The sequence below is a fragment of the Rosa chinensis genome, chromosome 5 (genome assembly GCF_002994745.2).
Source record: "Rosa chinensis cultivar Old Blush chromosome 5, RchiOBHm-V2, whole genome shotgun sequence".
Lineage (NCBI taxonomy): Eukaryota > Viridiplantae > Streptophyta > Magnoliopsida > Rosales > Rosaceae > Rosa > Rosa chinensis.
In genome coordinates, this window is record NC_037092.1 from 36333789 (window position 1) to 36358070 (window position 24282).

Genomic DNA, 24282 nt, shown 5'->3' on the forward strand with positions numbered 1-24282 from the left:
CTACCCCTATAGGTCTTTTCTCCTAAGATTTGTGTAAATGGACACAATACAAACTTGTTGGTGCAAGTTGGCACAATACATTTGATTTTTGTGTAAACAGGAATTATCCCTAATTTAAATGGAAGAGAGATTAGAGATGGCACTTACTCATTGTATGTACTAGTAAATAAGACAAAGGTCTGTTAGGTTGAGCCGAATCAGCTGACATGTCGATGGTGATGTCTGCTGATTGGTTGCCTATTCCAGTTGCTGAATCGCCGGTTGCTGCGGGTGATACATGTTGTGTTTGTGGGATAGACATGGTTCCAAGTTGAAGAAATTGTGTAAAGATACAAGCATGCACCTGCGATGAAAAAAGGGGAAAAAAGATATATAATCAGTGGATACTGCCGACTGGGTTGATTAAGCGCTAGCTTTAACATTTTGTTTCCCACTACAAGATTGCAGTTATACTGGAGGAGGGGGAGGGGGAGAGGGGGAGAGAGTAATTGATGCTTACAAATAGTCAAATACCAAAGTTCACTTGTACCTGCTGTGGAAACTTGAAGCGGATATAGGCGCGGCCGTCACCAAAATATGGAGTACCAGTATAGTATATGGAGCTAACTATGCATATCTTCTCTAATGCGTATATGCTATAGGGGTAGCTAGCTGGTTTTGTAATCCACTATCAACTAGAAAACTCTTAAGACATGAACGGACCAGTACGAAATAAACTTGTGGTGAGATAATCACTGAAACCTCACAGCCATGGAAAAAGTAGTCCTCGGCGACCTGTCTTCCCGAGACTCAAAAGTGTGAATAATAGGTGACCTCTCAGTCTCAGATGGAGCAACCCACCACTATAATAATGAAAGACAAACGAACCGCTGTACTCGATGACCAGGTTGAAAGTCACGATCTGGGGAAATTGGTAGGAAATTTCCTACATCAATCCTCACTCCATAGGGCCCGCACTGATAATTAGATCCATTGACTAGCTTGACTAGCTGCTGCACAAAGAGTATTCTGTGGTCACCAAAGTCCGCCTGCACCAAGCCGTAATTCCGCGAGTGACCAACACGCGCGGTTATCTAACTGCATCTGGTTATGCACATCTCTCTCGGCCCCCGAAATCTGCCATTGAAACCAACAACCCAAAATTCAACGCAACGAAAAAATCAACAACCCAAAAACTTATTATTCTGAAACTCAATCGAAACAAAGAAATTAAAGTACGGTGGCGGAGGTCGCGCGAGGGGGTGCGGCGGAGGAGACACCGTTCCACCCCTTTCACTGATTCCAAATTGCAATTTCTTGTTGCAATGCACAATTCAGAAGCAAATTGGACCGAAGAAGAAGCAAAAACAGGGAATCGGCGGTGGCCGGAAATCCCAAACACCCAAATCTTCAAAACTTAACCTAAAATGAAAACTAACTATATGAAGATGTAGACCTCGATGATTAGACCAAGTTACTTATCTCATGCATGGCTAATTGTCGCCGGAATCGCTGGAAATTGCCTAAAACAGTAGGAAAGCCGGAAGCTATGGAGCTTTGATTCTCCTTCCTCGTTCCAAGATGGGCCGAACCAAGCAATAAGAGAGGTCGGCGTTGATAAGGCGAGTTGAACGGGCCAGCTGCGCCGCCGTAACGTAGTCTGAAGACAGATTTCCGGTCGGGTCATCCTCGTGGGTGTCCGGGTCGAGAAGATTATCCTCTCTCTCTCTCTGTTTTTTTGGTCTGAGGGTCGACAAGATTCGACAATAGGTTTCAAAAAAAAAAATTTAGATTAACGATTCAGATCAAACGGTGGAGATTGAAGGGTTCAGATTGCACCACTTTAAAATTATTTTCTAATAAATAATTTTTATTTTTTGATAATATAATAAATAAACAATTTTTATAATTCTGAAACTTCTAAAAATCATAATAAATAACTCGGATGTCTAAAAAAAATTTCAAAAATTCTCACAGACTCAATGTAATGCGTACTTTAATATCGTGGCTCGAGCCATGTATTCATTAATGGTTTAGCCATTTGAAATGAGGAGTTAATAGAAAAAAGTAAAAATCTCTTAATTGGCTGACCAAGTGGAACAAAGTCAAAATATAAATGAAATTGGAAGAACTTTGGATTATAACCATAAAATAATATATAACTCTCACATCTAACGGACAGTGTCTCATGACGCCCTTACCCTTTGAAGCTTGTAGTGAAAAAATATGGTTCTTAAGTCTGAGTGGATTGAAGACATATCTATGACAAAATAGTCTGAATTTTGAACCCAAAGTCTTAAATGATGTACTTGTCACATCTAACGCATAGTTTCTGAAGTGTTCAATCCAATGATGACATTTTCATTTGAAGCTTGTATCGAACAAAAATAGGGTTATTAAGCCTTAATCGGTTAACCGAGCGAATCAATATCATAATTATGACGGAATTTTCTGAATTTTGATCCCGAAGACTAAAATAATGTCCTTGGCATATCTAATGGTCGAGGTCTCAAGTGTACGATCTAATGACGCTCTTTCCCTTTGAAGCATGTAGTGAACAAAAATAGGGTTATTTAGCATTAATTGGTTGACCGAGTGGATCAAAATCATAACTAAGACGGAATTGTTTGAATTTTGATTCCGAAGCCTAAAATAATGTACTTGTAACATCTAAAGGTCGGTCTCTCAAGTGTACGCTCCGATGATGCCATTACCCTTTGAAGCATGTAGTGAACAAAAATAGGGTTAATGAGCCTTAATTATTTGACCGAGCTGATCGACATCATAACAAGGACGGATTTTTTTGAATTTTGGATCCAAAGCCTAAAATAATGTAGTCGGCACATCCAACGGAAGGTTTCTCAAGTGTGTGATCCAATGACGCTCTTGTCATTTGAAGCTTGTAGTGAACAAAAATAGGGTTATTAAGCCTTAATCATTTGACCAAGCCGATTGATATCATAACGATGACAGATTTTTCTAAATTTTGGATCCGAAGCCTAAAATAATGTACTTGGCATATCTAACAGAAGGTTTCTTGAGTGTAAGTTCTGATGACGCCTTTGCTTTTTGAAGCTTGTATGAACAAAAATAATATTATTAAGCATTAACTGGTTGACCGAGGGGATCGACATCAGAACTATAACGGAATTTTCTGAATTTTGAATCCAAAGCCTAAAATAATGTTCTTGGCACACCTAATGGTCAGTGTATCAAGGGTACAATCCGAAAGTGCTCTTACCCATTGAAGCTTGGAGTGAACAAAAAAAAAAGGTTATTGAGTTGACATCATAATGATGAAGGATTTTTTCAAATTTTAGACCCGAAACCTAAAATAATATACTTGGCACATCTGAAGGAAAGTTTCACAAGTGTACAATCAGATGAAACTCTTGCCTTTTGAAACTTGTAGTGAGCAAAAATAGGATTATTAAGCCATAATCGTTTGACCGAGCTAATCGACATCATAATAATGACGGATTTTTTCAAATTTAAGATGCAAAGCCTAAAAAAATGTACTTGGCACATCTAAAGGAAAGTTTCTCGAGTGTTCGTTCCGATAACAACTTTGCCCTTTGAAGCTTGTAGTAAACAAAAATAGGGTTATTAAGCCGATCGACATCATAATGATGACAGATTTTTCTGAATTTTGGACCTAAAGCCTAAAATAATATACTTGGCACATCTAACAGAAAGTTTCTCAAGTGTACGATCTGATAACTCTCTTTCCCTTTAAAGCTTGTAGTGAACAAAAATAGGGTTATTAAGCATTAATTGTTTGACCAAGCTGATCGACATCACAACGTTCTCTTAGGTTTTATTTCGATTCACTAGGCCCAAAAGCAAAACCCCATATATGGCCAAACTGCACCAAACCGAACCGACGGAAACTTTGCCAGTCTTTTTTGTCAATAGAACTTCCATCAAGCCCATAGGCGAAAGAGAAGCAGACTAGGCCCAAGTGAGCGAGCGAAGGCCCGCACGGGAACAACGGTTCTCCTTGTTAAAGAAGACAGGCTAACGAAGAAAGTTCCCATAAATATAGCACACGCCCAAATTGGAGGTTGAAATCGGCGCAAAGAAACCTGCACAGTTTCCACACTCACAGTGAAAAGAGGTAGTTCGAGTCTCCACTTTCCTCTGTTCAACGGAGCCTGCAATCTCTCTTCTTGCTCAGAATCTTCGATGGGAAAGTAAGTCTCTCTGACCTCTAATTTCAATTCTTGGTTTCAACTTTGAGGGGTTTGGCTTTTACTTTTTTTTTATTTTTTTTTATTTTAATTTATGTTCATCTCTACTGTGTAATCTAATTTAGCAACAGTACTGTGAAGCCTGCTATCTTGATCTTTGATGGGTTAGAATTTTAGAATTTTTTTTTTCTTTCTGTTCTGTTTATATACTGCATTGCCTAATTTAGCTTCACAATTGAATCTTGATCACTCCCAACAGAAAGAAAAATCAGAAACTGAAACTTTTCGAAGATTATAAGACTAAGGAGCAGGTGTTCTTATCCTGGATCTGTCCTCCTAAAGGCTGGTACAAACTTAACGTGGATGGGACAGTGCATAAGAGGATAGGAGGAGGTGGTGTCATCCGAAATGAATACGGTCAATGGGTTGGAGGATTTGCGGCAAATTTCGGAAAGGGCAAAGTGATTGATGCTGAGCTTTCGGCGTTACATACTGGCTTGGTATATGCTTGGAATTCTGGATGGTTTCCTCTTGAAGTGGAAACCGATGCGATAAAGACTATACAGTTTATGGTGAATGAAATTGAGGTGGACCATAGTCACCCGCAGTTTGACTTGATTAGGAGCTGCCAGGCTCTCCTTAATCAAAACTGGAGATATTCTCTGCGTCATGTGTATAGAGAACAGAACTGTGTAGCTGATTCTTTAGCCAGACATGGGCTTACAATGGAGCCAGGCTGCCACTATTTTACTGATCCACCTCCTCATTGTATCCCTTTGCTAGCTGAGGATCAGAGTGGGTTCACTCGACCCCGGTTGGTTACTCCTAGAGCCATGCAATACAGGTTTGTTTTAGCTCAGGTTTGTTTTTTGGCCTCGTTTCTAGGTTTTGAGAGTTATCTTCTGAGATAGTTTCTATCATGTGATTTTTGGTGTTATGGTGACATGTTATTTACTTATTAAAACTATAGAAGGGGAATGGCGAGTCAGAGTCAGAGTCCAAAAACAGGGGACAGTCAGAAAATGGAGGAGAGTCAGGAAAGGGAGGATCTTGCATCTATGACTTTCAGATGGAAAATCGACAACTTCTCTGAGTTGAACTTGAAGCATTACTCTGAGGTTTTCATCATCGGTGATTTTAAATGGTATTTTCAAGTATTTACCACTATTTGATATGCCCAGAGTTTTATACTATGTGCTATGTTATAGTATCCCCTTGCTTGGTTTGGTCAGGCGGATCCTTATTTATCCAAGGGGAAACAACACAAACCATCTGTCAGTGTATTTGGAAGTTCCAGATTCTTCAGAATTACCTTATGGGTGGTCTAGATATGCCCGATTCAGCTTAACCATGGTTAATCAAGTTGATCACAGCAAGTCATTCACAAAAGGTACTTATTTTCTATTTGTTTTGTTATACATTTATGCCTGTGTTTTTTCTTACTTGTCTAGTCATTTATGGTAATGCTAATTTGTTGGCTGTGATGGTGTTTGTTGCATCCTTTTATGGACATTGTGCTTTGATTTTGTCTCACACAGTCACGCTTACTGCAAAAAAATGATTATTTCTTATTACAGTTTTAAAAATTTAGTTTCTACTTTGTTATGAAATGATAGTCTTCTGAGCCCCTGTAATAGCAATTATGTATATTTTCTCAAATAGAGCACTAGTTTGAGAAAAGAGTGGAATTTGTTTTCTTGTTTGGTCTAGACATATGACCGATTGGAGAAGAAGAAAGTGGTACCTATCATGAAGGAGATCCCTTTTGGAGAAAATAGAAACTTCTCTTACTTTTTTTCATCAAAAATAAATGTATAGAAACTTTTGTTCGTTTGCTTTGCTCTTATATGATGCCTCCCTTCTAGGTAACACTCGAGGAATGACCATTTCCCAAATCCCTGACAATCTTAATGTTTTCTTTTTCTACAATTTTTCTTATATTTTTCTTGATACACCAGAAAATATAACAGCTCTCTTTATTTTATTTTATTGTGTGCTGATTAACTGAATATAGTGTAAATTTATAGATGGGTTTGCGGTCTTACTTTAGATTCCTTTTCTATTTGCAGTATTTCTATATTGATGGTTTACTTCTGTTAATGAAAAATGTTGTACTAAAATTGTTTTAAAATAGCAAGTTACTGACCACTTTTGACAACAGAAGCTTACTGGTATCAACTGTATTGACTGTCAAAACTCAAAGCAAATTCATTCTTCTGTAGTCATGATTGAAGTATTTCAACTGAACTAGCTTTGTTATTTTTATAATTTCTGATTTACCTCATGAAGAGATATGCTTCTTGATTAATGTTTTTTTGTTCTTTGATACCCTAATTTGCAGGAACTGTACATGTATTCAGTATTCGTGAGAGTGAATTTGGATTCCAATCATTAGCCCCTCTAATTCTTCTCCGTGACCAAAGAAATGGGTTTCTTGTGAATGATACATGTATCATTGAAGCCGAGGTTGGAGTCCGTAAGGCTGAAGCAAAGATTTTAGAAGACCCGAGTTCCAGCATTTCTGCATCTATGGAGGCTACTTCTTCATAGGAGAGAAGCATAATGAATAGTCAAAAAATATATATATAAAACTAAAGGTTGTCCTAACGAGTGATTGGACATACATAAACCTTATGCAGTTACGCTGCGACTGGTTTGGTAGATAGATTCGTAAAGTAATCAATGTAGTACTTGAAAAAAGCAGTCAATATAGTAGTACCGCCGTCCATTTTTGGTCTAATTGCCGTTAAAATGGTGTCAAAATGGACATCCAAGTATCCAACACTTTTTCTACTGTAGGAAGGAAAAATTTCTCCACAAAATGTAAATTTAATTTTTTTTTTTTAAGAGATAAAAGTATATTAGATTGATAAAGTCAGAACGGTACATAAGTAAGTTTACTCAATTCATATATCTAGACAACTAAATCAGTATGTTGCTCATTTTGACTTGGGTTTTTTTATTTTTTGGGAACAATGAAAACTTTTATCGGGTGGTTCTAGTTAGACCTCTTAATTTGCACTTTGGACCTCTCATCCCAATTTTTTTAACCATACTTCTTATTTCGCCCTTATTTGTATTTTACTTATTATACCTCCTATGACATGCCGATATACTTCCAGTTCCTTTGATGTCAGATCAAGAATGAATGAGAAAAATAGCCTTTGCCAACTTAGCATTGGCCATTAGGAGCACTTCTACAAATATTGAGCATCAAATTCCCAACTCACTATCTTCCAGTTTTGAACTACTGCAAAATTTTCAACATCAATTTAATTCTTTGATCTTCATGTGGTAAGAAACTATATACAGAGAGGGGAGGAAGGAATATATGAACATTGTTATCAAATTTAAAGCTTAATCTCTATAATTCATACTACCTATTCAGAAAATATTTTCATAGGGAGGGAACTCATAGAAGGAAAAGAAAAAAATAAATTGAAAATTTAATGGATGTGTAACCAAAAAGAAATAACAAATTACAGATCCTTAGTGGGTAATAGTGAAAAGAAAACAATGGATTCTAAATTTATGACGACTGTCGTTCCTCTCTCTACATCACTTCCATTGCTAATTATAGTTAGATTGCCATGTTACATTATGCAGCATCATGCCAAGATTAATCACCAGACTATGATTGGGTTAGGCAGGTCGTTTATATTTGTCAATTGGCTAAGAAATATCGCAAAGGGAAAGATTGTTCTTAAAGATGACTCTTGCATTTTCATTGTATTCAGTTTTTTTTTTCCAAGTTATAAAAAGGGGTAAAATAGGAATTAAATTTTGACAAAAATTTAGGTAGGTCTAAATAGCAAATTGGGAGGTGTGAATAGAATCACCCCTTATTAAAATGCACAGAGGTAGGACGTGCTTACTTCTTCTTTTTTTAAAGAGATATTATTAATTCTAAAGTCAGAACGGCACATAAAATAAATCTCTATATAGTCGCATCATAAATTAGTGGCTAAGTAGTTAAGGGAAAATTAATATCATCCATTAGTACAATGGTACTCACTTATTCAGTGAGCCTACAAGACTATGACTAGTCTTCTTACACAACATTAAAATTAGTCGAGAATTTCTTCATCAATGCATGCAATTTGTGGTGCTTTTGGATCTTCTTTTTTTTGAAAGAAAGGAGGGCAGTGCAAGTGCCCTTACACCTTATCCACTAATGAAACCATAGAATACATGAGGGGGACATAGTGCCTTAACCCCAAATGACAATAATCACACAGAGAATCACCTGAGATAATAACAGGCGTCTCACCTAAGAAAATGTATTCTAATAAGCACCATTTAGCGAAGAGTGCACTATAAGCTACTCCAATCGCTTTACAATTGTGGTGACAAACCGGAAAGACAATGCTCACACAGAGCCATAAATTACTAATACTATCAACTTTCCCAGTATGTTGCCACCGGAAATATAACCCGGTGACACTAAGTTTCATTCTGCCACTAGGAGGCTGCGACCATTTGACAAAACAAAGAACTCGCTGCCTACCTAGAGCAGACATGGCACGCAAGGTGCGCAGGCCGGGACAACGCCCACATCTCCAAATCATGTAATGTTCGGAACTTATTGAAAGCAGACAATAAACTATAATTAAAAAAATAAAATAGCTAAAAAGCAACCCAGCCCAGATTGGGCCCAGCACAAGAACCCAGGCCCAGGATCCGTCCAAGAATGTGGGAAGGCCCCACCCGGCCCAAGCGATCTCCTGCTGCATCCCCATCGTCTCTCGACCACCCCCATTCGCCCATTGAGACCTCACCGCCGTCAAAGCACCGCTGTGAAAGCCACGTGGCTCGCCGGACCTGAGATGCCGACCATCGTTGGCCATATACCAGATCTGATATGGCACCACAGATCGACTTAGATCGGATCGATCTCCCCAAGGTAGAAAGACCGCCGATCCCATCTTCCCTTCACCGCGCCGCCCACTACTCCATCGAGCCTCGGTGTTGTGTAGCAGTGTAGGGCGCCTGCATCTCCCTTTCAACCCCATCCGCCACCATCGACTCAAAACTCGCTTCCGGTCATCAGAACGAACCTTCCCCATCCTTAACTCGGAATCCAGATCCAAGGCCTCACCACCAACCAACATAGCAGCCACAAAAGCCGCTAACCAAACGGTCCCGTCCGACGACAACGTCGCTAGGACGTGCCGCCGGACGGAGAAGAAAACCAGAGTGAAAGGGAACCTTAACACAGAGAGAGAGAACTTAATTTTTAAGTGAAATTTTCATCTCTTTTGGATCTTCTTTAAGCAAGTGTAAAAACACTTCATAAAATGTAGGCTAAAAGCTACCCTAAACATTAAGCCCAAACCCACTGGGCAATCCACTTCCTCTCACACTAAGAGTTAGGCCCAAAAATCTCAACCATTGCCCAAAAAAGGTAAACCACCCCAAAAAGGTCAAGCATAATACCCATCAACGTTGGCCTACAATCCAACTTCAGCGGTCGACACTTCTAAGCTCTGCACCAGGTAAGTTTGTGTTCTTAAACTTGAGTGCAACATACTTATGCATGCATGTTAGACTAAAAACTTATATTTGGTATCAGAGACTTTGTGCTCAATTAAGAATCAGCAAAATAATAATAGGAGTGTACTTTATTTAATAAAAATTAATAAATAAATAATAAAAAAATTGCAAAACCCACAGTACTAATAAGGGGAAGGATCTTCAACTTTGTTTGATCTGGATCTCTCCATTTCTTTGCCCACATTGTTGTGATAACCTACAGTACTGATAAGATGAAAGATTTTCAACTTTGTTTGATTTGGGCCTCTCCACTTCTAAGCCCACATTGTTGTGATAAACCGAAAGCCTTCATATAAAAGGAACATAGCAGAATTTTTACCAGTGACATCAACAATTAGCCCCAAAGAGTTGCCGCATGTGATCTAGTTCTAAATAATCACTTATAATTACAAGTACATAAACACGAAAACCAAAGGCATGCTAGTTAGATCATACTAAAAACAAACAAGACACATACCTGATGTGGAGAAGGAGTAGAATGTCAGTAGTTCAAGTCTTAGTCGTATGTAGGTTTCTAAGTTTAAGTAGCCTCTCAATGGGGTGAGTGACTTTAAAACTCGTTATCTAAGGAATGCAGATGACATGACCCGTCCCGAAATTCACCCTGAAATCCGAGGTGGCACTGTGGGCCCACTTTTCGAGAAAATTCTATCAAAAATTCAACAGAAGTTTTCTTAAAAGTGGACAGCCCAAACCTGTAAAAGAAACAAAATCTACACTTCTAAACACATCTACCCTTATCTCCTAGAGCCAACCTACTCTGCATCACAACCAACTCCAAACAAGATCAACAAACATCAATACAAATCCAAATCGACGATTAATACTACCATATACAACATTCAAGTCTAAAATTCTAAAGTTGGTTTATAAGCCTATATTTTACAAAAATCTAATAATTAGCATCCCATGCTTATCAGAGCATTTTAAAAGAAATAAAAGAAATTACATCAAGTAGGTTAACATGTAACCTACGAATGAAAGATGGTAGTGGTGGTGCTAAGCCCCTAGTCCTAAAGCTGAACAGCAACTTTGCAAACTGGGCATTTGAAACCAAAAGACCTAGGGGAAAGGATGCAAAAATGTAAGCGTGAATGGACACAAATAATTATTCAGGAAAAAGAATAAAAAAGGAAGAATTCTTTAATACTTTCCCGCATTTAGATCTTTCTTAAAAACCAATGCATGCAACAGTTCATGAAAAATGTCTTTGAAACTAGCAATCTCATAAAAATGAACCAGCCTCGTTGGTTAAGCGTACAAGTATAGTATGAGAAAGGAAGAGTCGCCATATAGAAAAGAGAGCCTCCTAGGCTCTAGTAATATCCTCCCAGGCTAAAGGCTCAACTGCAACCCACAAGTTATTATAAGGGGGAGCAATAAACTAGCAAGCAGTAAAATATACCAAAGTATAGTGAAGAAAACAAATTCGAAAACCAAAATAAATACTTCCCCAAAAATATAGCATAAAAATAAATAATCTTGAACCACAGTATTAGTACGATTTCCAACCACACTCAAAAACATTAATCAATATTAATCAATGCGATTACAAAATTTAATAAGATTTCTCAATTTACTAATATAATTACGTGAGATTAACGAAAATCCATAATTTAAATCCATAATCATGTTTCATAAATTCTCAAAAAACTCAACGTTATATCACTCAACGTTATATCATGTTATTTTGAGAACCAGTGGTCATCATTCTATGTGCTTTAATAGTTTTGATAAGCTTATCTAGTTTAGATTTGAATTCCATATATAACTGTATTGCTTTTGAAAATTGTAAATGAGACATATAGGTAGAGTCAATACTAGTACGCTGTGATCTAGTGGGATATATGCATGTTTCTATGCCTTGTTCTCCACTATACAAAATCACAACAGAGACCAGTATTATCCTGAGCTTACACAAGAGTATAAGGACTGGAGGAAGAATGACTCTGCTTTGATTACTTTACTAAATGATACTATGTCATCTAATGCTTTTTCATTCATTGTGGGAGTAAAAAGATGTTTGGTTTTTTCTTGAGGAGAGATATGGGAGACTTTCGACATATAAAGCTTTTGAGCTCAAGGACCTCTATGTAGAAAATTCAAAAAGGTAACGATAGTATTGACAAGTAAAAGGAACGTATTAAAACCTTTAGAGATCAACTTTCTATGGCTGGAGTTTATATTCTTGATGAAGATATAGTGACTTTGATCTTCAATGGATTGCCTATTCATTTTACGGTCATAAAGATTATCATCAGAGCTCAAAAGATGCCAATATCTCTAAGCTTCGCACAATATTATTGGATGCTGAGAATGATATTGTTCAATGTAACGCCCCGATTTGGACCCCATCAAAACGAGTACATTACAGTGTCGCGTATCCTTAGAACCTAAGCTAAGAATTTCTTAGCTCAAATCCTAAGAACCCGCAAGGCAAAAAGAAAGAAGCTAAAAGTACTTGGGTAAATCCATTAGGAAAACTTGAGCTCAAAAGCATTTGTTTAAGTGAGGTGAAAACTATAAAACCATCAGAAATCCTTTAAAGAAAACAAATACAAGTCATTTCAAAACAATTATCGAATGATCGTCCGGTTCAAGGCCAAAGTCCAAGAAATATACAAAAGTAGTATTTTACAAACAATCATAAACTTGATAAACAAATTTTGCGAAAATAGAGAAAATAAGAAAACCTGTCACTCGGATCTAACTCCGTCAATGACACAATTGAAGTACATGGTAATTAAGCCACATTTAGCGTCGTCCAACTGTCCCGTCTTCGTACACAGTACCTGCATCCACAAACTATTGTAGGGATGAACTTTCATCCTCGCTGCTCAAGAAGACTCTACCCGAGCTAGGTGTAAAAACAATTAAACAATAGTGCCGGCAAAGTAAGTGAAAAACGATGCATATGATAAAAATGTTCGAAACCACAAACCGTAGTTCGTTTATAAAAAAATATAGTAGGGCCCAGAAGAATAAAACAAACCTGATGAATAATCACTATGCCAACTACAACCTTACCGCGATTTATATAGTTTACACAAGCAAGGTGTAGCGAGAGTGTCCACTTACGCCGTATCACCTAGAAGCAGTACCACACCTAAAAGGATGTCAGACACTCTTCAGTCCATGCAGCCCCTTCGGAGGTTTAGGGGATCGAAGCCCACGGAAGTAGCTATGCTCCTCTCACTCTCAGGTCATCAAACAGTAACTCATAGAAAAATCGAAATACATCTTTCATGCATCAATAATTTCCTTAAAATATATGCATAAAAGTTACTGAGGTGAGTCCATAATCCCATACCTAGATATCATAGATTTGGTTCCATTCGCTCTCCTAGGCAAACACCGCCATCTTTCACGTTTCGGGTAACTGGAGTCCTAGTCTACTATTCAAGTGTTAATATAAAATTCTGTTCAATAACACTCACCAATATCAAATCCATTTGACTAATTCATTCTGAAAGTGAACTCATTTCTTATTGGGTGAAGTATCTTCAATATTTCTATGATTACCTTTCAATTCATGACCTTCATACCCCAAATTAAAGTTCAACCAGGAAAATATTTATTTCTTTATACCAATGCAATAAGAATTCAAATTGATGACCAACAACATCATTTAATCATTCATGGTAATCAAGTCCCACCAAATCTGATATACTGCTCAAATTAAACTCCAAGGCAAGTCGTATACAAGGTCGCAAACCTCCCATGACCAATCATGAATGCTAACTTTTGTGAACTTATTCAACTTGTCATGGCTCAGTACACACAATTACTTCCATTTTATTGTCATTCTCAATGACTAGTACGTCAACTTCAATAGACCAAGTTTTAATTCTATCACAACATAATTCTTTCAATGACTTCAACTTAACAATTAAAGGAACTAATTATGCCAAGTCATTCACAATAAACATCAAACCCACATATTCAAAACCTCCTGTACACACCCGTATTTCGCTTTCTATATAACCAAATCCAAACATTTATTCTTGTTTCCCACATAAACACTGAACACAACCAACCATTACAATTAACATAATCCATCCAACTCTTTATGGACAACCAAAGTACGATACACAATTCCAAGGTTGTGGTTTCACAATTACCTTTTATTATTCAGTTTTCTGTCCAAAACCCAAAGTATGTAACAACTTGCAGCAACCTTTCATGTGAAATCTGCACAGAGGTGATCCAACTTTTACATTCTAATTCTGCCTCTTGAAACCAATAAACAAGCCAAAAATCATTTTAACCAACTTCAAATATATCATCAGGTGACCACTACACATACCTGGATAGTCAAATACCAAACTTTCATTTGTCCGGTTAACAACATCCCAAACCAGTGCACTTCTTTGAGACTATTACCTTCATTAATAATCGACGAGCAGAGCCTAAAAATATAGGTTCCCACTTCTCTTCAACCTCAAGCTTCTGGATCCCATTCCCTTCGTATTTCTGCGTTTTCCTCCAAACTCCACCATTCAATTAACAACAAGGCAGTTAGTTTCCAAGATTGACGACCCAACTTCAAAATCACAAGAATGTGCCGATAATGGTTTACCTTAACTCGAAGCAGTCTCAAACGATTCTCCATATATGACTCTTTCAATCAAACTGGAGAGGTTTAAGTTTCTTCTTTAACCCGTGAGAACAAGAGACACCTGCTATGAGTTGTGAACTCCGACGAAGCCCGACACGAAATATATGATCAATTCGTTCAGAACTCAACCAAAATCAAAAAATAAATATATAAAGGCATAGAGCTCAACGAGAAGACTTATTTCCTTACCTTGCATGTCATCATCGGCGACTGAAGTCGCCGGAAAACTTAAGAAAACCGCCGGAACCAAAGAAACTTCTCAGCTTCGGATTGACTTCGTCGGAGCCTATCGGTGGAAACCCAGGCCACGATCTTGGTCGTGACGTCAAGGCGGTCCTAACGCCGGTGGTATGCCGCCGAGAAGTAGCCGGACGGACGAGATACCATCCGGTCTCCTTGGTGGGTCGTTGGTCCGAGAAACAGGTTGCCAGCACTGATATTTCTGGAGTGATCTAAACCATTTGATCTAATCTCAGCAAACTTATAGGCTCAGTGGACTGTCAGGACGAAGCAGTGGTAGAGATCAACGCTCCCGATTTAATTGCTTGAATTTCCTTTAATTAAAATACATTTCCTTAATTTCCAAACTTCCGAAATTTCAAAATAAATAGTTCCGATGTCCGAAAAATTCCACGAAAATTTCTACGAACTCATCATGTCATGTACTTTATTATCGAACCTTTAAATTGAAGATTTCATTTCCTTGAAAATTCAGAAAAAAATTTCCAAGTGTCCTTAACACTTATTGAGATTACAAATTAAATCTTGAACAATTTCAATTTAACTCCTTAAATATTTCCGGCTCACATTCAAGAATCAAGATTTCTTACTGGTAGGCTTATGACAACTATCTTTACTTTTTACCTTCTTTTCGAACATTTAGTGGGACCCAAACAAGACGTTTAACCTAATTCGTAGACATGTGGCATGCAAAAATCGGAGATATAACGTTATAAAAGTTTAAAGTGAGTGGCAATTTTATAATTTTGCTGAAATCCTATTTCTGTAAATGGCAGATCTGACCTTTCCATTTCGTGAAACTTCTCAAAATTGCCCAGAAAACGCAGCTTTGCTGTCGGAACTTCCTGGCCACCTCAGATCGTGAAACCGGTTCTATTCTCTTCATCTTTGAGACATATTTCCAACAATATAAGCCTTGCACCTTGTTATCCACCGTACACAACGAATCGAAGGGGAGAATTTTTTTTAATTTTTTATTTTTATAAGAGGATCAAAGGGTTTCAATCCTGCTCCCATGGTGACTCGAACCCATGTCTTCGTACATAGGTAGTGGGTGCTCTAACCACTGGGCATCTCCAACAGTAAAAGCTATCTTTTTAGCTAAATCATCTAAAAGTTAAATTTAGGTAGTAAATTTCTAGCTTTTCCTCCAGCAGTGTTAGCTAAACTAAAAAAATTGAACATGGAGTGTTTAGCTTTTCGTTATTTTCTCTCTCCTCCCTAGCTAAATTTAGCTAGAGATTTTAGCAAAAGCTAAATTTGACTTTCATATAACTATTCTGCTGGAGTGCTAAACTATCTCAAATTAGCCAAATTTATAACTTTTTATTGAAATAGCTAGTCTCTTGGAGATGCCCTAACACCACTTCGTCATTCATCATTAGAATTTGACTTCATGATAGTTAGAAAAGTTGTTGTGCTTGATGTGATGATTCTTGTGGCATAGGTCTTGCAACCCAATTTAGAGTTCGACCTGCTAGGAGAGTAGTGGCGCGTGACGGGAAGGAAAAAAAAAAAAAAAAAGTAATTGCTTTCCTGAAGCGTATAAAGATGAGATATAACGGGACACGCGTCATTAATTCGGTCAGAATTTGTAAGATCAACTAACGGCCAGGATAGAATTGAAATGCAAAATAATCTCCGCGCCAGAACAGGAGACCACCACCTTGGTCTTCTTCACAAAATAGGAAAGAAGCAGTCACTGCCAAAACCCAGAGCCATTAAAGAAACCTCCCCAAAACAGACCAACAACCCATAATGAAATATCTCCTGCAACTCCGCACAACCACTCCAACAAAAGCAGCACGCTCCAATGGTGGGTGCGTGAAATTCAATCGCATAAAGGCATGAGTCAGTACTCAGTACACTACACTGTCTTTAATCCCTTCAACATAGTAGAAATTGAACTCCCTCTTTAGGTTTTGGCCTCTATTCTCCACTTTCCTCTCTGTTTGAGTTAGGGCACCGTGGTCTCTGTTGCTCTCTTCCTTGTTGGACTCGTCAATGGAAAGGTACGTTTCTCTCTAATGGGTTTGATTCTGTAATTTGAAATTTTGAATTTTAAAGAATAGGGTTTTAGAAGTGAATAGATTTTAAATCTGAGAATTTTGTGTGTTGCATTGCCTTTGATTATTTATCTAAGTTTATGGGTCTACTTCTTTAATTGTAACAGTGGGAAATGTAACTTTGAGGAGCAGTTGGACTGTTCCTGGAGGTCTCCCCACCATGGATGGAAGTGTTTGGGTCCTAAATTAGAGGCCAAGAGGTATAGGCTTAATGTAGCTGGGAGTCGGGGAATCGGATCTGGGAGCATAGGAGGAGGAGGTGTGATTAGAAATGAAAAGGGAGAATGGGTAGCTGGGTTTGCAGAAAATTTGGCAACTGGTAGAGTTATTGAGGCAAAGCTTTGGGCTTTGTATAGAGGCTTGGAGCTTGCTTGGAAATCTGGGTGGGCTCCTCTTGGGGTGGAATGTGACTCAAATGTGGCTTTAACTGTCGTAATGAATCAAGTGGTGCACCAGAACCACTCTCTGTTTCAGTTGGTTAAAAGCTGCCAGGAGCTTCTTGACCAAAACTGGAAATGTTCGCTAGGGTGTGTATCCGCGGAACGAAACTGTGGCGCCATTTTTCTAGCCAATTTGGGGCTTAGTATGAAGCTTGGATGCCACTATTTTGACGTTCCCCCTCCGGCGTGTGCCCCATTTTTGGTTCACGATGAGTGCAGTGTAGCTCCGCCAGGGTCTGTTGCTGCTCGTAACGTGAAGAATCAGGAGGCTGATAGAATGATTCAAAGGGATACTAGGAGGAAGAATCAAAGGGTGCGTAAACTGATTCAGAAGGCTCGTAGAATGAAGAATCGGAAAGTGAAAGAGGATCGTGAATCTGTGATATTCACATGGAGAATTGACACTTTCTCTAGACTGGACACCTTCAAGCATTACTCAGAGCCTTTCATCATCGGTGATCTTGAATGGTACTTTTAAGTATCTCCTAGCATTCGCAGACTTTAAAAAATTCTCTGCTTTGTGATCTGTTGTGGTTTTTTAGCTTGCTTTCATCATCTGTGATTAAATGTTATTCTAAAATACTCGCTAGCATTCGCATACTTAAAACATTCTATTGCTTTGTGATATCTTGTGGTTTTTTAACTTGCCCTGGTTGGTTTTGTCAGGCGGATCGTTATCTATCCAAAGGGAAACAAGGAGGACTACTTGTCGGTGTATTTGGATATGTCAGATACTAGGGCATTGCCACTTGGGTGGTCTAGATATGCCAAATTCAGCTTAACCTTAGTTGATCAACTTCAGTGCAGCAAGTCAATAACAAAGGGTACATTCTATTCTCTTTCTCTTATTTGTATCTGTTGTCTTGAAGTTTTACAGAATGCTGTAAAAGGAAATAGTGAATTCCTGCATCCTCTTTTGGAGGATTTGCTTTGATGTGCTCTCAGCCTTACTACAAAATAATGAATGACTACATGATGACAATATATGTGTGACTGACTGCCTTCTACACTTGTTTAAATTCTTAATTTCACCATTTGTTATCAACTTTTCTGCTGACCCTAGTCCATGAGATTTAGTTGCAGTAACTGTAAAATGTAAAACTGTACAAAAGATGGAGAAAAGAAAAATAGAAGTATGGAATTTTTTTTTTTTTTGAAGTGGAAAAGCGATTAGTTAGAGAGAAGTAGAGTAGTGTTAAATATGAAGGGAAGTCTAAGTTGAAGGAATAATAGAACTTCAAATTGTCATATTGTTAATTTTGTTTCCATTTTTTTTCATATTTCCCTTATAGGAAGACTCAAGAAAGACATGGTTTCTCAGATTCAAAAGGCATCTAGCATTTTTCTCTTGGAGATAATAGTGTAAATTCACTGACTGCGTTAACGGTCTTAATATTACATCTCCATTCAATTGTACTTGCGGATAGGTGGTTCAATCATGTTAATGAAACCTATTTCACTGTTAAAATTGTTGTGGACTAATAAACTTATTGGCCAACTATGACAACAGAAGCTTGCTGATATTCACTGTCAATATTTAAGGGATTTCCTTCATCTGCATGTCTGGTTGCTTGTTTTGTATCATATTTTTGATATATCTGATTTGATCCATTAAAATGGATAGGATGCAAGATAGTAATATATATATATATATATATATATATATATATATATTTCTTCAGTTAAAATGGAGTATAAGAAGGTTGAGTTGCTGCAACTAAATACTTTAGAAAAGTTGGAGAACTTTTCGTATTATATTGTGGTTTGCTGTTTTTGGTACGTTTACTTAGCTACTGAGATTAGTGTATGAGGTCCATTTGATAGCTGACAAGATTAGTGTTTGGTCTTTATTATAATCCCTTTTTGGATTAATGCTATTTTCTTTTAATGTCCTTTCATGTTTTTATCTGCAGAGATTGTACATGTGTTCAATGCTTGTGAGAGGGACTGTGGCTTCAAATCATTAGTTCCTCTAAGTCAATTTTATGACCATGGTAATGGGTACATTGTGAATGACATATGTATAATTGAAGCCAAGGTTGCAATTTTACAAGACCATGGAATTTTTGCACCTGTGGAGCCCTTCAGGAAGGAAAAAGAGGGGCAGGGACCTTCAAATGTGCAGCCTGTGAATGTTCCAGACTTTTTCACAAGATGGGAGACACCAAGTTGTGAACAGGTGCCTGCCAACTACCACAATGCAGCAAGTTCTGAACAAATTTGCACCGAGCTTCCTAACATTTCCATTGCCAAGGAATCTGAGGTTGTGTCCTCCACATCAGCTGATGAGCTCATGGATTTCAGGGGTTTAGCCAAAATACAAGAAGCTTTTGTTCCGCTGTTAGATGAAGTTTGTTCATGTCACTCTTCTCTCATTGAATGCCAAATGAAGCAAAGTCCCATGTTTATCGAGTGGGCATTCACTGCCTTGGGCCGAGTTCTACATTTTTTGAAAACTAAGAAGGTTAAGGATATGACAGATGATGTCTGTACAGACCTAGAACTTCTATGGAAAGAGCTCCAGATCTTCAAATTTGACTTGGCTTGGCTGAAGCCTCATGTTCAAAGAGCTTTGCATATGAATAAGTTGGTCAAAAGGGCAGGACAAGTAAAGATATTGAGAAAGGATGTGGTTGATTTGGAGATTGAAAACAAGAGGCTAATGGCTAAGCTCGAGGTAGCAAGAAGAGATTTGGAAAAGGCTGAAGGTATTGAGGAGATGGACATGGATAAGGAGCTAGGTTATGGGGGTTAGCTGTCCTGTGGAATTCGGAATTATGAGAACTCTCACATAATTCTCAGGAGTCCAATTAGTTTATAGGCAGCATATATCTATCTAGTTTTAGTTTCTCCAGTTAGTTCTTATTAATTTTCTAACTACTTGTAACCTTTCTAATGGCTTGGGGTTGTACAACTTATCATTGAGTAAGATTGTTGTAGTATTATTATTCATTTCTGAACCTCTGCATGGTGTCAGGGCTAAAGGTCATTCCACTCTGCTTCTTTATCTTTCATATCTCAATTTCTGTAGTCACTGTTGTCTTTATTTGATAACCACCTGTTGGTATTTCTTGTGGAAGTCAATCATGTTAATATTCTGGATTAAACTCCATCTTTTGATGTTCATAGTGTAGCACCTTCAGCCATTGTGCTTCCTGGCTTGAGAATGGACAAGCTACTTGGTCTCTGGTTCCTTTATAACCCAACCCTTTTGGGTGTTACATTACATAAGGGGCCACCAAAAGTTTTAATCTTTTGTAAGGCCTTAACGGCAAAGTTTTTATCTTTTACTCTCACTCTCGTCGCCGGCGCTCTCTCTCTGCTCTGGCTCTGGCTGTCTCTCTCACTCTCAATGCGCTGGAATCAATTTCAAGGATCGGCGACAATTTGAAGAGAAGAAATCCAGCGCCGCAACTCAAATTTTCGATCAATTCGACGCAGTAAGCATCTATTCTTTCAAATCTCACAGTAGCCAATTGGTTAGCAGTGGCTATTGACTATTGACTATCTCGGATTTTAGGGTTTTAGTGGAGTTTCATGCTAATATGTCATATCTCCCAGTCTACTTTGGTTTACATATAAATCCAACTAGTAACTGCTTCCCTTCTTTCTCTTTCGATTCTCCTAAATCAGCTTCCTGCCTGCCCTAACATCATCCCCTCTTGTATACTGTGCGTACTGTTAGACATCATGACATGAGAGTGACCATGTCATGATGCTTTTATATTCTGTCACAGTAGCCATCCAATTTCATGGAAGTAGCTTTTATTTTGTTTCTCAGTAGCTTCCCTATGTGTGTAGATATCTTGTTGTTTCATGAATATTGCTTTGCAATAGTTTTGATAATGCTTGGTAGATTTCAGGTTATTGTTTCATAATTATTACTATACTCTTGACAATTGTTTTATGGGAGTAGGCGAGTAGCCTTTATGGTTCCTGACAATATCTTCCCTAATCTCTGTCAGTAGCTTTTGTAGTCTTTGGCCATAGCCAATAGCTTTCATATTCCTTAACAGTAGTTTTTTGTATGTTATCTTTTCTCACTCTTTTCTCTAATTACTTGCAGTAAGCAAAGATGGCTGAAGGAAATGAACAGAGAGACAGACTTCCACAGTACAGAGCTAGTCTGCAGTCATTCAATGAGAAGATGAAGACATACAGGAAGGTAATCAGTCCTGATGCCATAATGATGTTGACATCGTCACCATTCTGGGATATTATTAAGGTGTTCCATCTTCAATTTTTAGAAGATAGTGAATGCAAGAAAGTAGATGAAGACATTTTGAGGATGGTCATGGCGTATGACACCAAAAAGCAAGGGTTTGTGTTAGATCAAACCATACACAAAATAACAGCTGAAGATGTGGCAACATGTCTTGGAGTGAGATTGCAAGGAGTGGCATTCCCGCTCAATAAGCACCACCAAAAGCCAAAGAACAATGGGATAATTGACAAGTACTTTGCTGATGCAAAGAAAGTAACAAAGGTCATGGTCGACAATGCACTCAAAGAAGCTTTGAAAGACCCGAAGAAACAAGTCCCAATCGATGTCGCAAGTCTGATCGTCATGAATCTATTCATATCATTCTTGTTCTGCACCTCAGGTTATACATTGTCCTGGAAGTTGGTAGAAGTTTGCACCGACTGGACTTCTTGGCGACAATATTCATGGGCAAGCTTGATATTAGACCATCTGCATAATGGTCTAAGTAAGAAGCAGCAAGAGAAAGATGTCGCTTTGTCAGGTTGTTTGCCACTAATCATGGTAAGTAGGCACTACTGGTTTATTAACATATCAGCAGATTTTGGCTATCAAAATTAATGTTTTTTTCATTGTTATGTAACAGTATTGGTTAGCTGACAAGACAAATATTGGGGGAGTAATCAAAAGACATGAAAGAGCGACGCCCACATTTATAAAATGGTCACTTGTCGAGCTGCACAAAGAAATGGTGAAACTAACCAATGTGCAGATAGAGGTAAAGAAAGAAAAAAAAAATTAATTTGCAATAAGAAGTCCGTTTAGAAATATATTGTTCTAGTCTTTAACGTTGTGTATACTTTGTTTGATTAAAAACAGGAAATGTTTGACCAAAAAGTGACAGTGGAAGACCTTGCAGTGACATTACATATTATAAAAGGAAGAAACAAAGGAGCAGCAGAAGCAGAATCAAGTGAAACAAGTGGTTGTTTTCTCCTGTTATGGATGCTTTGCTTTTATTTGGTATTGCATTTACTGCAAAATATGTTCTGTGTGTTTCCAAATTAATGCTTGACTGCTTGCTCTATGCTTACTGAAATTTTTACCCACATAAGATGTAGAAAATGGAAAAAGAAATGTGATACAAAATAGAAAAATTGTACGTGCCATATAAGAGAATGTTTTGTTTAGAGTAGAATTAGAGTGGTAAGTCTGTGTTCCGATATAACAGGGTATATCTGATTACGACAGAGCTTGCTGGTATTAGTTGTCATAACATAAATTAAATCCCTCATATGCATGTCTAGTTGCGGATGTTATATCCATCGAAAGGGCGTGCATAAGCCATACTTTTTCAATTAGATGCTGTCTAAGAAGGCTGAGATGCTGCGACTGGATACCCTGTTGTGTGCCAAGTTTGAGCTGTTACTTTTTGAGGCACTTTTATTGGGTTCAGGACTTCAGGTTAAGGAAATTGTTAGTTAGTACATTTAATTATTTATTGTGAAATACATACGTTTAATAATTAATTAGAGTAGAAGTAGATGGTACGTGCACGTTCCAAAATAAGGTATATGTATCTGATCACAGTGGGAAGCGTGTTGGTGTTAATTGATTTTGATTCATTGAAAATAAATAAGACATGTATAATCTATGATGTTTGAATTAATTGGTGTATAAGGAACCGTGATGCTGCAACTGGCAGTGTATTCGGTTCTGCTTAAGGGAATTGTTTGTCAGTGTATATTCATTGCGCAATATGTCATTGTTTGTTATAGGTAATATTCATTACGAAATATAGTTGATAGTTTATGCATTCGTTTATTGTGGTCAATGTTTATCAATGAAACATTTAATTGAGTTCACTATTGGTACTGATGCAAAGTTCCAGAATTTGCTTCTCCTATTACTTATTGTTTTGTACCTTGGGAGAGCTATCTTAATTAGTCTTTTTGTGATCATTGGTATTTTGATTTTGCAGAAACAGTACATGTATTTGACAAAAATGACAGCGCTTGTGGCTTCACCTCGTTAATTCCACTTAGGATGCTTAATGACCAACAAAAAGGGTATCTTGTGGACGATACCTGTGTCATTGAAGCAACTGTTGCAGTCCCTAAGGCTGAGATGACAGCCCTAGTAAACGAAAATGGCAGTTCTGCACCTGTGCAGCCCTTAGGTGCAGAACTGCCAATGATTGCCGAGCCTCTAGATAGCCGCGCTGAGTCTCCAGTTGTCAAGGAAGAGCCTTTTTTGAGCTCCTTACCAAGTGATGAAACCGCAGATTTCAGAGGCTTTGGTAAAGTCGACAAAGCCTTTGTTCCATTGCTGGAGGAAGTTTGTTCCTTGTACCCTTCCCTGGTTGAATGCCAGCAGAACAGAGGGGAACAGTTCACTCAATGGGCATTCACAACTTTGGGTCGACTGCTCTACTTTCTAAAGACTAGAAAGCCCAAGGATATTACAGAGGAGACTTGTCGAGAGCTGAGAAAGTTATGGGCAGAGCTTGAGGTCTTCAGATTTGACTTGAGCTGGCTGAAGACAGATTTTGAAACATCCTTGCGTATGAAGAATCATGTGGAAAGAGCAAGGCAAATGAGGGAGGAAATGAACGCTTTGGACGCTCAAAGGAAAAGGCTCAAGGCTGAGCTCGCTTCGGTTGAGGTAAATTTTGAGGAAGCACAAAGAAAAGTAGCTGATGCTGAAGAGTTGCTTGAATGTGAGCTAGGCTATGGAAGGGGTGAGCCTTCATCATAGACTATCATTTTCTTTTCTTTTTTTCTTTTGCTACCAATAGTGGGGGATAAGCAAGTTAAGGCATAGTTTCATCAGGATATGTTTTAAGCTTATGAAATGGTTCAAACCGACGTGTGTTTACATTATTCTTGTAACATTTTGTATATATGAGCTTGCTGCAATTCTCTGCTCTTGTGTTTTCTGGGTGCTGAGAGTTCTTCTTTTGTCTCTTTTGATGCCTTTTTAAGTTCAGCTCTCT

The 24282-nt window shown here is 38.0% G+C and overlaps 4 protein-coding genes and 1 long non-coding RNA gene across 13 annotated transcripts in view; 3 read left to right on the forward strand and 2 right to left on the reverse strand.

Moving 5' to 3' along the window:
- Positions 1-1726, reverse strand: part of LOC112167022 (ankyrin repeat-containing protein At5g02620) — a 51097-nt gene extending 49371 nt beyond the window's left edge. For 4 of the 6 annotated variants that reach the window (XM_040505522.1, XM_040505521.1, XM_024303970.2 and 1 more), the window contains exons 1-2: positions 530-1726; positions 148-343 (exon numbers count right to left, since the gene is read on the reverse strand). In XM_040505522.1, coding sequence (XP_040361456.1) covers positions 148-301 — 154 coding nt within the window. In that variant the 5' untranslated portion in view covers positions 302-343; positions 530-1726. Of the gene's footprint in view, positions 1-147; positions 344-499 lie in introns of all 6 variants that reach the window. The other 2 variants (XM_040505519.1, XM_040505520.1) reach the window with 2 other exon arrangements.
- Positions 1727-4017: 2291 nt separating this feature from the next.
- Positions 4018-6909, forward strand: LOC112167024. Of its 2 annotated transcripts, none has more exons than XM_024303978.2 (5): positions 4018-4172; positions 4429-5013; positions 5140-5313; positions 5402-5559; positions 6511-6909. In XM_024303978.2, the coding sequence occupies exons 1-5, from the start codon at positions 4165-4167 to the stop codon at positions 6717-6719; spliced, it is 1134 nt and encodes a 377-aa protein (XP_024159746.1). In that variant the 5' UTR covers positions 4018-4164; the 3' UTR covers positions 6720-6909. The 2 variants fall into 2 exon arrangements, with proteins under 2 accessions (XP_024159746.1, XP_024159747.1); XM_024303979.2 differs by having other exon boundaries at positions 5143-5313.
- A 2836-nt stretch (positions 6910-9745) lies between these two features.
- On the reverse strand, positions 9746-14768 carry LOC112167794. 2 transcript variants are annotated; one of them, XR_002923943.2, is made up of 4 exons: positions 14530-14768; positions 14302-14401; positions 14029-14212; positions 9746-13913 (listed from the first exon to the last, which is right to left on the reverse strand). It is a non-coding gene; the product is annotated as an uncharacterized LOC112167794 (long non-coding RNA). The 2 variants fall into 2 exon arrangements; XR_005799315.1 differs by having other exon boundaries at positions 14029-14401.
- Positions 14769-16307: 1539 nt separating this feature from the next.
- Positions 16308-20046, forward strand: LOC121049493 (MATH domain and coiled-coil domain-containing protein At3g58270-like). Its single transcript, XM_040507005.1, has 4 exons — positions 16308-16592; positions 16754-17554; positions 17753-17910; positions 19000-20046. Exons 1-4 carry the CDS (start codon positions 16585-16587, stop codon positions 19839-19841), a joined length of 1809 nt encoding a protein of 602 aa, XP_040362939.1. The 5' UTR covers positions 16308-16584; the 3' UTR covers positions 19842-20046.
- A 179-nt stretch (positions 20047-20225) lies between these two features.
- On the forward strand, positions 20226-24213 carry LOC112168364. 2 transcript variants are annotated; one of them, XM_024305485.2, is made up of 5 exons: positions 20226-20526; positions 21153-21851; positions 21934-22065; positions 22167-22272; positions 23269-24213. In XM_024305485.2, exons 2-5 carry the CDS (start codon positions 21162-21164, stop codon positions 24042-24044), a joined length of 1704 nt encoding a protein of 567 aa, XP_024161253.1. In that variant the 5' UTR covers positions 20226-20526; positions 21153-21161; the 3' UTR covers positions 24045-24213. The 2 variants fall into 2 exon arrangements, with proteins under 2 accessions (XP_024161253.1, XP_024161254.1); XM_024305486.2 differs by having other exon boundaries at positions 22167-22269.
- The last annotated feature ends 69 nt before the right edge of the window (positions 24214-24282 follow it).